The sequence below is a fragment of the Bombina bombina genome, chromosome 7, assembly GCF_027579735.1.
Source record: "Bombina bombina isolate aBomBom1 chromosome 7, aBomBom1.pri, whole genome shotgun sequence".
Lineage (NCBI taxonomy): Eukaryota > Metazoa > Chordata > Amphibia > Anura > Bombinatoridae > Bombina > Bombina bombina.
Genome location: NC_069505.1, coordinates 512,290,515 through 512,304,412, shown reverse-complemented (window position 1 = coordinate 512,304,412; position 13,898 = coordinate 512,290,515). Strand labels below are relative to the sequence as shown.

Below are 13,898 nucleotides of genomic sequence, written 5' to 3'. Positions count from 1 at the left end.
CCAGCATGGCCTCACAGGTTTTGGTATGCGGATCTCGTTCGGATGGCAAGTTGCCAACCTTGGACACTTCCGTTAAGGCCAGACCTTCTATCTCAAGGCCCATTTTTCCATCAGGATCTCAAATCATTAAATTTGAAGGTATGGAGATTGAACGCTTGATTCTTAGTCATAGAGGTTTCTCTGACTCAGTGATTAATACTATGATACAGGCTCGTAAATCTGTGTCTAGAAAGATTTATTATCGAGTCTGGAAGACTTACATTTCTTGGTGTTCTTCTCATAAATTCTCTTGGCATTCTTTTAGAATTCCAAGAATTTTACAGTTTCTTCAGGATGGTTTGGATAAGGGTTTGTCTGCAAGCTATTTGAAAGGTCAAATCTCTGCTCTTTCTGTTCTTTTTCACAGAAAGATTGCTAATCATCCTGATATTCATTGTTTTGTACAGGCTTTGGTTCGTATCAAGCCTGTCATTAAGTCAATCTCTCCTCCTTGGAGTCTTAATTTGGTTCTGAGGGCTTTACAGGCTCCTCCGTTTGAACCTATGCATTCTCTGGATATTAAATTACTTTCTTGGAAAGTGTTGTTCCTTTTAGCCATCTCTTCTGCTAGAAGAGTTTCTGAGTTATCTGCTCTTTCTTGTGAATCTCCTTTCCTGATATTTCATCAGGATAAGGCAGTGTTGCGGACTTCATTTACATTTTTACCTAAGGTTGTGAATTCTAACAACATTAGTAGAGAGATTGTTGTCCCTTCATTATGTCCTAATCCTAAGAATTCTCTGGAGAAATCTTTACATTCTTTGGATGTAGTTAGAGCTTTGAAATATTATGTTGAAGCTACTAAAGGTTTTAGAAAGACTTCTAGTCTATTTGTCATCTTTTCGGGTTCCAGAAAAGGTCAGAAGGCTTCTGCCATTTCTTTGGCATCTTGTTTAAAGTCTTTGATTCATCATGCTTATGTAGAATCGGGTAAGTCCCCGCCTCAAAGGATTACAGCTCATTCTACTAGGTCAGTTTCTACTTCCTGGGCTTTTAGGAATGAAGCTTCTGTTGATCAAATTTGCAAAGCAGCAACTTGGTCTTCTTTGCATACTTTTACTAAATTTTACCATTTTGATGTTTTCTCTTCTTCAGAAGCAGTTTTTGGTAGAAAAGTACTTCAGGCAGCAGATTCTGCTGCTTATTATTTCATTTTTTGATTTGGGTTGTGGATTATTTGTTCAGCGGAATTGGCTGTCTTTATTTTATCACTCCCTCTCTAGTGACTCTTGCATGGAAGTTCCACATCTTGGGTATCTGCTATCCCATACGTCACTAGCTCATGGACTCTTGCTAATTACATGAAAGAAAACATAATTTACGTAAGAACTTACCTGATAAATTCATTTCTTTCATATTAGCAAGAGTCCATGAGGCCCACCCTTTTTTGTGGTGGTTATGATTTTTTTGTATAAAGCACAATTATTCCAATTCCTTATTTTTTTATGCTTTCGCTCCTTTCTTATCACCCCACTTCTTGGCTATTCGTTAAACTGAATTGTGGGTGTGGTGAGGGGTGTATTTATAGGCATTTTGAGGTTTGGGAAACTTTGCCCCTCCTGGTAGGAATGTATATCCCATACGACACTAGCTCATGGACTCTTGCTAATATGAAAGAAATGAATTTATCAGGTAAGTTCTTACATAAATTATGTTTTTCTGGAAGTCATCATAGACTCAATAGTTTCAATGCACCTTCTCTTTCTGTAGCTCAATGCATGGAGGTAGTGGGCCTTATTGTATTGGTTTTTGGATGCAGTTTTGTTTGCCTCTTACACTTTCATCCGTTCAGTGAGGCCCATTTATCAAGCTCCGTATGGAGCTTGTGGGCCCGTGTTTCTGGCGAGTCTTCAGAAACACAAGTTAGTATGACACAAGTTATACTAAAAAATAACCCTGTCCTCCTGCTCTGATGAGGCGGACAGGAATCGCCACAATTTAACCCGATCAAGTATGATCCTGCTGGCAACCCATTGGCCGCGAGTCTGCAGGGGCGGTGTCGCACCAGCAGCTCTTGTGAGATAGGTGAGCTGCTGGTGCAATGGTGAATACGGAGAGCGTATTGCTCCCCGCATTTGGCGATGTCTGTCGGTCCTGATCCGCACTGTCGGATCAGGTCCGACAGACATTTGATCATTTTGCCTCCAACTGTTTATGCTCGCTCAAGCAATGGACAAACAATTATCTGCAATTCAATTTGTCAAGAAAATCTCTTTCTTGGTGGGTGGAAAGTCTTTCTTTGACCCTTGGGGCATCTTTTCTTTGGCTTTCATGGGCTCTTATGTGTAAAGACAGTCTTTTGGGTTGGGGCACTGTCTGAGAGTATCAAAGGGCGCAAGGAGTTTGGTCTCCTAGGGAGGCGAGGTTTCTAATAAGCATCTTGGAAAGCCGAGTGATTCTTTGAGCTCTACGGTCCTAGCCCCTTCCCAAGAAGGAAAAGTACACACGCTTCCAGTCAAGACAATGTTACGGTGGTGGGATATATAAATCATTAAGGGGGAACCCTGTCATGGACTCTCAGTTTGGGTATTAAATCCCACATGTCAAGATTTCACTATGGACTATCATCATCATACTAAAAAACAACAACATTTATGACTTCCTGACCATTTCTTTTAAATTTTTGTGCAACAGTTCTAATTTGCACCTCTGTGGACCCTGCTTTTGTCTTTCCTACCTATCTGTTTCTGTTTCTCTGTTTGACTTTATGTTAAACTGAGGAGAGGTGGGAGGGATTAAAGCTCTTGTGGGGGTTCTTCGCCTCCTCTTAGTGGTGGGAATTATATCCCACATGTCAAGGTTTTCCTATGGACTATCAGCATCCCAAAAGAAAATAATTTATCAGGTAAGCATACATTTTGGGCTAGATTACGAGTGTAGTGTTATTTAACGCTCCTGCTTGAGCATTAACTGCATTAGAAGTAAAGCTTTTTGCCCTAGTCGGGATGCGCTAGTATTATTAGTTGAAAGTAAACAGTTTTCGGTCTCTCACTAACCTGTTGAGCGCAAGAAATCTGAATATTGAGTGCGCGTTCACTGATTCCCCCCATAGAAGTCAATGGAGCAAAAAAAAGTGGGAGAAAAGCCCAACACCCAACTCATGCACAACCCTGGTTGCATATTCTCATGTTCACTAACCCAGTATGAAAATATGAATATTTCACATTACAATGTTGTTTACATAGAAGAATACTTTCTATTTATTTATAAATACATATTTCCATATAGTTGTTATAGTATTTTGCTACAATATATATTTATACCTATAGTCTATATAGATATATATATAGATGATTATATGTAGGTATAGAAATATACAGATATATAGGAATGTCTATTTACAAATATTTTAAACATATTCTGCTATGTCCAGAACATTGGAATGTGAAATATATATAGTAAATGCACAGTATAACACTTTATTAAATATGAATATTGCATACAATGCTTTTACATGTTTTCATCTACTTAATTGAAAAGGGCTCCAATGCACTTATATATATGTCTATATATGTGTACTTATGCATTTTTTGTTTATATGTGTATATATGGCTGTAAATACATCTGCACACACACACACTATATATATTTATAGACACACACACACACACATATATATATATATATATATACACACACATACATACACAGATATATATATATATACACATACACACACACACACACACACATATATATATATATATACACACACATACATACACATGTTTAAAATGTTAACGTTAAAGCCCTGTGGATGCATTTTCTCTTGTTAAGTGTATCCAGTCCACGGATCATCCATTACTTGTGGGATATTCTCCTTCCCAACAGGAAGTTGCAAGAGGATCACCCACAGCAGAGCTGCTATATAGCTCCTCCCCTCACTGCCATATCCAGTCATTCTCTTGCAACTCTCAACAAAGATGGACGTAGTAAGAGGAGAGTGGTGTATTATAGTTAGTTTTTTAACTTCAATCAAAAGTTTGTTATTTTTAAATAGTACCGGAGTGTACTGTTTCATCTCAGGCAGCATTAGAAGAAGAATCTGCCTGTGATTTCTATGATCTTAGCAGAAGTAACTAAGATCCACTGCCGTTCTCACATATTCTGAGGAGTGTGGTAACTTCAGAGGGGGAATGGCGTGCAGGTTTTCCTGCAATAAGATATGTGCAGTTAATATATTTCTAGGGATAGAATTTGCTAGAAAAATGCTGCTGATACCGGATTAATGTAAGTTAAGCCTTAAATGCAGTGATAGCGACTGGTATCAGGCTTATTAACAGAAATACATACTCTTATAAAAGTGTAATATAAAACGTTTGCTGGCATGTTAATCGTTTTTATATATGTTTGGTGACAAAACTTATTGGGGCCTAGTTTTTTTCCACATGGCTGGCTTGATTTTTGCCTAGAAACAGTTTCCTGAAGCTTTCCACTGTTGCAATATGAGTGGGAAGGGCCTATTTTAGTGCTTTTCTGTGTAGCTAAAAATACTGACAGAGACATTTAGCTTCCCTCTGCATGATACAGGACATCTCTGAAGGGCTCAAAAGGCTTCAAAGTCGTGTTTGAGGAGGGTAACAATCACAGTAGACTGTGGCAGTTGTGACTGTGTTTAAAAAACGTTTTTGTCATTTATTATTCTGTTTTTGTTATTAAGGGGTTAATCATCCATTTGCAAGTGGGTGCAATGCTCTGCTGACTTGTTACATACACTGTAAGCATTTTGTTAGTGTAACTGCCTTTTTTCACTGTTATTTCAAATTTTGTCAAAATTATATATCTAGTCTCATTGCTAGTCTGTACAAACATGTCTGAAACAGAGGATACTTGTTCATTATGTTTAAAAGCCATGGTGGAGCCCCATAGGAAAATGTGTACTAAATGTATTGATTTCACCTTAAACAGTAAAGATCAGTCTTTATCTATAAAAGAATTGTCACCAGAGGGGTCTGTCGAGGGGGAAGTTATGCCGACTAACTCTCCCCACGTGTCGGACCCTTCGCCTCCCGCTCAAGGGACGCACGCTAATATGGCGCCAAGTACATCAGGGACGCCCATAGCGATTACTTTGCAGGACATGGCTGCAATCATGAATAATACCCTGTCAGAGGTATTATCCAGATTGCCTGAATTGAGAGGCAAGCGCGATAGCTCTGGGGTTAGACGAGATACAGAGCGCGTAGATGCTGTAAGAGCCATGTCTGATACTGCGCCACAATATGCAGAACCTGAGGACGGAGAGCTTCAGTCTGTGGGTGACGTCTCTGAATCGGGGAGACCTGATTCAGAGATTTCTAATTTTAAATTTAAGCTTGAGAACCTACGTGTATTGCTTGGGAAGGTATTAGCTGCTCTGAATGACTGTGACACAATTACAGTGCCAGAGAAATTGTGTAGGCTGGATAAATACTATGGAGTGCCGGTGAGTACTGATGTTTTTCCAATACCTAAAAGGATTACAGAAATTATTAGTAAGGAGTGGGATAGGCCCGGTGTGCCCTTTTCCCCACCTCCTATATTTAGAAAAATGTTTCCAATAGATGCCACTACACGGGACTTATGGCAGACTGTCCCTAAGGGGGAGGGAGCAGTTTCTACTTTAGCAAAGCGTACCACTATCCCGGTTGAGGACAGTTGTGCTTTTTCAGATCCAATGGATAAAAAATTAGAGGGTTACCTTAAGAAAATGTTTATTCAACAAGGTTTTATTTTACAGCCCCTTGCATGCATTGCGCCTGTCACTGCTGCGGCGGCATTCTGGTTTGAGGCCCTGGAAGAGGCCATCCATACAGCTCCATTGACTTAAATTGTTGACAAGCTTAGAACTCTTAAGCTAGCTAACTCATTTGTTTCTGATGCCATTGTTCATTTGACTAAACTAACGGCTAAGAATTCCGGATTCGCCATCCAGGCGCGTAGGGCGCTATTGCTCAAATCCTGGTCAGCAGATGTGACTTCAAAGTCTAAATTACTCAACATTCCTTTCAAGGGGCAGACCTTATTCGGGCCTGGTTTGAAAGAAATTATTGCTGACATTACTGGAGGTAAGGGTCATACCCTTCCTCAGGACAGGGCCAAATCAAAGGCCAAACAGTCTAATTTTCGTGCCTTTCGAAATTTCAAGGCAGGTGCAGCATCAACTTCCTCTGCTTCAAAACAAGAGGGAAATTTTGCTCAATCCAAGCAGGCCTGGAAACCTAACCAGTCCTGGAACAAGGGCAAGCAGGCCAGAAAGCCTGCTGCTGCCTCTAAGACAGCATGAAGGAGCGGCCCCCTATCCGACAACGGATCTAGAAGGGGGCAGACTCTCTCTCTTCGCCCAGGCGTGGGCAAGAGATGTTCAGGATCCCTGGGCGTTGGAGATCATATCTCAGGGATATCTTCTGGACTTCAAAGCTTCTCCTCCACAAGGGAGATTTCACCTTTCAAGATTATCTGCAAACCAGATAAAGAAAGAGGCATTCCTAAGCTGCGTACAAGATCTCCTTGTAATGGGAGTGATCCATCCAGTTCCGCGGACGGAACAAGGACAGGGGTTTTATTCAAATCTGTTTGTGGTTCCCAAAAAAGAGGGAACATTCAGACCAATTTTGGATTTAAAGATCCTAAACAAATTCCTCAGAGTTCCGTCATTCAAGATGGAAACTATTCGAACCATTTTACCCATGATCCAAGAGGGTCAGTACATGACCACAGTGGAAAGTGGAAAGGATGCCTACCTTCACATTCCGATTCACAAGAATCATCATCAGTTCCTGAGGTTTGCCTTTCTAGACAGGCATTACCAATTTGTAGCTCTTCCATTCGGGTTGGCTACAGCCCCTAGAATTTTTACAAAGGTTCTGGGCTCACTTCTGGCGGTCCTAAGACCGCGAGGCATAGCGGTGGCTCCTTACCTGGACGATATCCTGATACAGGCGTCAAGCTTTCAAATTGCCAAATCTCATACAGAGATAGTTCTGGCATTCCTGAGGTCGCATGGGTGGAAAGTGAACGAAGAAAAGAGTTCTCTATCTCCTCTCACGAGGGTTTCCTTCCTAGGGACTCTAATAGATTCTGTAGAAATGAAAATTTACCTGACGGAGTCCAGGTTATCAAAACTTCTAAATGCTTTCCGTGTTCTTCACTCCATTCCGCGCCCCACGGTGGCTCAGTGCATGGAAGTAATCGGCTTAATGGTAGCGGCGATGGACATAGTGCCATTCGCGCGCCTGCATCTCAGACCGCTGCAATTATGCATGCTCAGTCAGTGGAATGGGGATTACACAGATTTGTCCCCTCTACTAAATCTGGATCAGGAAACCAGAGATTCTCTTCTCTGGTGGTTATCTCGGGCCCATCTGTCCAAGGGTATGACCTTTCGCAGACCAGATTGGACAATTGTAACAACAGATGCCAGCCTTCTAGGTTGGGGTGCAGTCTGGAACTCCCTGAAGGCTCAGGGTTCATGGACTCAGGAGGAGAAACTCCTCCCAATAAATATTCTGGAGTTAAGAGCAATATTCAATGCTCTTCTGGCTTGGCCTCAGCTAGCAACACTGAGGTTCATCAGATTTCAGTCGGACAACATCACGACTGTGGCTTACATCAACCATCAAGGGGGAACCAGGAGTTCCCTAGCGATGTCAGAAGTCTCCAAGATAATTCGCTGGGCAGAGACTCACTCTTGCCACCTGTCAGCAATCCATATCCCAGGTGTAGAGAACTGGGAGGCGGATTTTCTAAGTCGTCAGACTTTTCATCCGGGGGAATTGGAACTCCATCCGGAGGTGTTTGCTCAATTGGTTCTCCGTTGGGGCAATCCAGAATTGTATCTCATGGCGTCTCGCCAGAACGCCAAGCTTCCTTGTTACGGATCCAGGTCCAGGGACCCAGAAGCGGCACTGATAGATCCTCTAGCAGCGCCTTGGTTCTTCAACCTGGCTTATGTGTTTACACCGTTTCCTCTGCTCCCTCGTCTGATTGCCAAAATCAAACAGGAAAGAGCATCGGTGATATTGATAGCGCCTGCGTGGCCACGCAGGACCTGGTATGCAGACCTAGTGGACATGTCATCCTTTCCACCATGGACTCTGCCTCTGAGACAAGACCTTCTAATACAAGGTCCTTTCAATCATCCGAATCTACTTTCTCTGAGACTGACTGCATGGAGATTGAACGCTTGATCCTATCAAAGCGTGGCTTCTCCGAGTCAGTAATTGATACCTTAATACAGGCACGAAAGCCTGTCACCAGGAAAATTTACCACAAGATATGGCGTAAATATCTTCATTGGTGTGAATCCAAGAATTACTCATGGAGTAGGGTTAGGATTCCTAGGATATTGTCCTTCCTCCAAGAGGGTTTGGACAAAGGATTATCAGCTAGTTCTTTAAAGGGACAGATTTCTGCTCTGTCTATTCTTTTACACAAGCGTCTGGCAGAAGTTCCAGACGTTGAGGCATTTTGTCAGGCTTTAGTTAGAATTAAGCCTGTGTTTAAACCTGTTGCTCCTCCATGGAGCTTAAACTTGGTTCTTAAAGTTCTTCAAGGGGTTCCGTTTGAACCCCTTCATTCTATTGATATCAAACTTCTTTCATGGAAAGTTCTTTTTCTGATGGCTATTTCCTCGGCTCGAAGAGTCTCAGAGTTATCTGCCTTACATTGTGATTCTCCTTATCTGATCTTTCATTCAGATAAAGTTGTTCTGCGTACAAAACCTGGGTTTTTACCTAAGGTGGTTTCTAACAAGAATATCAATCAAGAGATTGTTGTTCCATCATTATGTCCTAATCCTTCTTCAAAGAAGGAACGTCTTTTGCATAATCTAGACGTAGTCCGTGCCTTGAAGTTTTACTTACAGGCTACTAAAGATTTTCGCCAAACATCTAACCTGTTTGCTGTTTACTCTGGACAGAGGAGAGGTCAGAAGGCCTCGGCAACCTCTTTCTTTTTGGCTTCGGAGTATAATCTGTTTAGCCTATGAGACTGCTGGACAGCAGCCTCCTGAAAGGATTACAGCTCATTCTACTAGAGCTGTGGCTTCCACCTGGGCCTTTAAAAATGAGGCCTCTGTTGAACAGATTTGCAAGGCTGCAACTTGGTGTTCCCTTCATACTTTTTCCAAATTTTACAAATTTGATACTTTTGCTTCTTCGGAGCCTGTTTTTGGGAGAAAGGTTCTACAGGCAGTGGTTCCTTCCGTTTAAGTTCCTGCCTTGTCCCTCCCATCATCCGTGTACTTTAGCTTTGGTATTGGTATCCCACAAGTAATGGATGATCCGTGGACTGGATACACTTAACAAGAGAAAACATAATTTATGCTTACCTGATAAATTTATTTCTCTTGTAGTGTATCCAGTCCACGGCCCGCCCTGTCCTTTTCAGGCAGGTCTATATTTTAATTAAACTACAGTCACCACTGCACCCTATGGTTTCTCCTTTTCTCGGCTTGTTTCGGTCGAATGACTGGATATGGCAGTGAGGGGAGGAGCTATATAGCTGTGGGTGATCCTCTTGCAACTTCCTGTTGGGAAGGAGAATATCCCACAAGTAATGGATGATCCGTGGACTGGATACACTACAAGAGAAATAAATTTATTAGGTAAGCATAAATTATGTTTTTTCCCTAACACATAAGACCTCATATCTTTGAGCCCTCATAACTTTGCAATATTTTTATTTTGAATAATTTGTATTACATGGTGTTATGAGTGTAAGTGTACTTTGTAATGTATTTTTGATGTGTTTTGTGTAAAACAGTTAACCAGAGCTTTGAGGACGCGGTAATCATTCTAGCGTATATCACAATTGCGTTCAAGCGATCCCATTTACTTTCAATTTATTAACCAAACTCGCGCAAACATACGCCATTAACCCTTTATCACTTGCACGTAACTGTTAGTGCTCCACTCATAATCTGGCCCTTGGTTTTTATAGCAGTCATCTACTAAGGACAAGGGTATGAGACCCTGCATAGAAAGAGGGGGATCCCTTCTTTTCAAAATTGGATCTTATGCCCCTCTGTGTTTTGTGGGTGGAATAGAGGCTCCAAAAGTGCCAATTCCCCCTTATAGAACACTGCTGTTTACATTGGGCAGGCGATCACCATCCCAGCTAAATTATCACCTAAATTAGAGAGGGTTATAACCCTCACATGAGTAATTGCATATCCCTGTAAAATTCATCTGATTACTGTTAAAGTGGCATAAATGCAGTATACTTAAGTGCTGTTTATCCTGAAGGGGAGGGGGCCCTAAAGAAGCCAATTTCTCCCATATTGTTTACATTAGAGTGACAAGTGACATCACATTTGAAAAATTAGAGTTTCCCTTTTCAAACACAAGGGGAATTGGAGCTGTTTTAGAAACCCCTCACCATCAGTCTAAACATCCATTTCATCTGCTGCAGCATATTGACGCTTTAATTTAAAATGGAATACTCCTCATTTATAAATGATTGGTCTCATGTCCCCTGTAAGATATTGGTGATCACTTAAAAGCTTTAATTACCTGCAAAACTATCTAAAGTAATAAACCTGCTGTTTCCCCTGAGGGGGAGCTCTTTCTATCTATTTGTGCTAAAGGGACAAGTGATGCCTCATTTGAATGAGGGGTCACTTGTCCCTTATAAACAGGATCCATTAGAGCCTCCTCCCACTTGTTGTACACAGAACTTTATGTCCTGCAGCAGGTTATTGCCCTTTTTATGGCGATCACCTGCATGTTACAGGGGCTTCTTCCAATTAGAGGTCTCTTCTCCCTGTAAGAGGTCTGGGGGTTAAGATATAGGGGCCCATTTATCAAGCTCCGGATGGAGCTTGAGGGCCCATGTTTCTAGCGAGCCTGCAGAAACAGCAGTTATGAAGCAGCGGTCTAAAGACCGCTGCTCCATAACCCTATCCGCCTGCTCTGAGCATGCGGACACACATAGCCGAAAATCAACCCGATCAAGTACGATCGGGTTGATTGACACCTCTCTGGTGGCGGAATCTGCAGGGGGCGGCGTTGCACCAGCAGCTCACAAGAGCTGCTGGTGCAATGCTGAATACGGAGAGCGTATTGCTCTCCGCATTCAGCGAGGTCTGGCGGACCTGATCCGTACTTTCGGATCAGGTCCGCCAGACCTTTGATAAATATCCCCCATAGGCTGGAGTAGGTATACATTAGTATTCTCCTAAAACTTTGGGGCTTGGTTTGGAGTCTGAAAAAAAATGTTATTTAAAAATAAGCAAAACTATACATTTAAAAAAATAAAAAGCTGTATAGGCTATATAAATGAATAATCTACAAAACATGTATGCAATTAAAAATCTAGTGTATAATGTCCCTTTAAGAACTATAAAATTTTTAGTAAACTGCCTTTAAGCCTTACCATGGAGCAGAGGAACAGTGAAGGGGTCATAGGCTTACCCTCACCCTTGTGGCATACACTAATTCAGAACAGTTAAAATGTTCTCAAAATAAAATAATTATGTCAATAATAAATAACATTAATCTCAATGTATTTGTTATCAACAGGTGAATTCACAGACGTAAATAATCCTGATTACATTCAGAGTGCTGATGTTTCTTTCAAAGTTCTTCAAATTAAAAGAAGCCATTTATGTTATGAATGTGGTAAAAGTTTTACCAAGAAATCATATCTTATTGACCATCTGAAAATTCATTCACGAGAGAAATCTTTCTCATGTTCTGACTGTGGGAGATGTTTTACTCGAAGATCACATGTGATAACTCATCAGAAATATCATACAGGAGAGAAAGCATTTTCATGTTCTGAATGTGGGAAGTGTTTTACTCTGAAATCAGATCTTATTAGGCATCAGAAAATTCATACAGGGGAGAAAGAATTTTCATGTTCTGACTGTGGGAAATGTTTTATTGACAAATCATCTCTTATTAGGCATCAGAAAATTCATACAGGGGAGATGTCATTTTCCTGTTCTAACTGTGGCAAATGCTTTACTCGGAAATCACATCTTATTAGGCATCAGCAAATTCACACAGGGGAGAAGCCATTTTCCTGTTCTGACTGTGGCAAATGCTTTACTCGGAAATCGCATCTTATGAGGCATCAGCAAATTCATACAGGAGAGAAAACTTTTTCATGTTCTGACTGTGGGAAATGTTTTGCTCAGAAAACAAATCTTACTAAGCATCAGAAAACTCATACGGGAGAGAAGCAATTTTCCTGTTCTGATTGTGGGAAATGTTTTATTCAAAAAGCATATCTTACTAAGCATCAGAAGGCTCATACAGGAGGGAAGCTATATTCATGTTCAGATTGTGGGAAATCTTTTAGTCGGGAATCGCATCTTATTACGCATCAGAAAATTCATACGGGAGAGAAAGTATTTATGTGTTCTGTATGTGACAAATGTTTTACTCAGAAAGCATCTCTTATGAAGCATCAGAATATTCATACAGGAGAGAAGCCATTATCCTGTTCTGAATGTGGGAAATGTTTTACTCGAAAATCAGCCCTTATTGATCATCAGAAAATTCATACAGTAGAGAAAGCATTTTCATAATAATAATTATTAATATTTGAGCTGTATAAATTGTTGCAGAATGTGTAAAATGAATTGCTATGCTAAAATAAGTGTGTGAAAAGTTGCACTACTATAAGGAAATACATTTATCTGCAAAGTAATATCAAATGAGATATACATTATCTATAGAAACACATAAAAGGGATAGGAAATTAATTTCTATTTTCAAATGTGTTTTGTTCTCCTGGTAACCTTTGTTGAAAAAGAATACGCACATATCCTACACTAGTGGGAGCTAGCTGCTGATTGGTGCCTGCACACATTTGTCTTTTATGATTGGCTAACTAGATGTGTTCCGCTAGCTGTCAGTAGTGCAATGCTGTTCCTTCAGCAAAGGATAACAAGAGAATGAAGCAAATTTCATAATAGAAGTAAATTGGAAAGTTTTTTTAAATGGTATATTCTATCCAAATCAGAAAAGAACATTTTTGGGTTTCCTGTTCCTTTTAATTTACTGTGCACAATTATATATAGAAATATAAATTATATATAGAAATATAAAATAAGAACTAGCAACATCAAACATTACTGATTTATTCAATATTGGCAGGACCTCTATAAGATTGTGTATACATTGTGATATCTTCTGTACATACCTATGATACAATAAATAACTTCAGATCTTTTTCAATCAATAAAACTGTTTTAATGGTAAGCGATGCATATTATAAGAAATAATAAGTCAATTAGAAAGTTACTTAAAATTTCCTTCTCTATCTGAATCATGAAATACACAATTTAGGTTTAGTATCCCTTTAAGAATAGTAGTTCAATTTAAATGCATGTATAGTATATTGCAAAAATGTTTTTATCCGAAACTGTAATGCAGCCATGTAGATTACAATTTTGGCTGGAATGTCCCTTTAAATTTTTGGACATTCCAACCAAAATTGTAATCTACATGGCTGCATTACAGTTTCAAATAGAAGCATTTTTGTAATATAAATGCATTTAAATTGTTTCTAATAAAAGTTATAGCTGTTTCAAAGGTGTATTTAAGTATGCGCTGTGCTTCTACCATCTGGTAATGACTCAATTTGTTAATTGCTGAGTTGATACAAGCCCCACTAATGCTCTGAGCAGCTGTCATATTTAAAATGTGTGTGCACAGAGAACATCTAGCTATGCTTCACATGCACATACAGAACAAAATGTTAACAACAGTGATAACTTTTACTGAAAGCATTTTTGCCAATATATGTATATTACAAATATGTTTCAATCTAAAGGTGTAATTCATCTATGTACATTTAAATTTTGACCGGATAGTCCCTTTAACTGTGTTAAATGCATAACAATGACACATCATGTCTGGTAATAAATC

General features: G+C 40.0%; 1 protein-coding gene across 1 annotated transcript in view; it reads left to right on the top strand.

The window, feature by feature from the left end:
• Positions 1-13,214, top strand: part of LOC128666921 (zinc finger protein OZF-like) — a 124,126-nt gene extending 110,912 nt beyond the window's left edge. The window contains exon 8 of the mRNA XM_053721739.1: positions 11,541-13,214. Coding sequence (XP_053577714.1) covers positions 11,541-12,553 — 1,013 coding nt within the window. The 3' untranslated portion in view covers positions 12,554-13,214. The remainder of the gene's footprint in view (positions 1-11,540) is intronic.
• Positions 13,215-13,898: the final 684 nt, after the last annotated feature.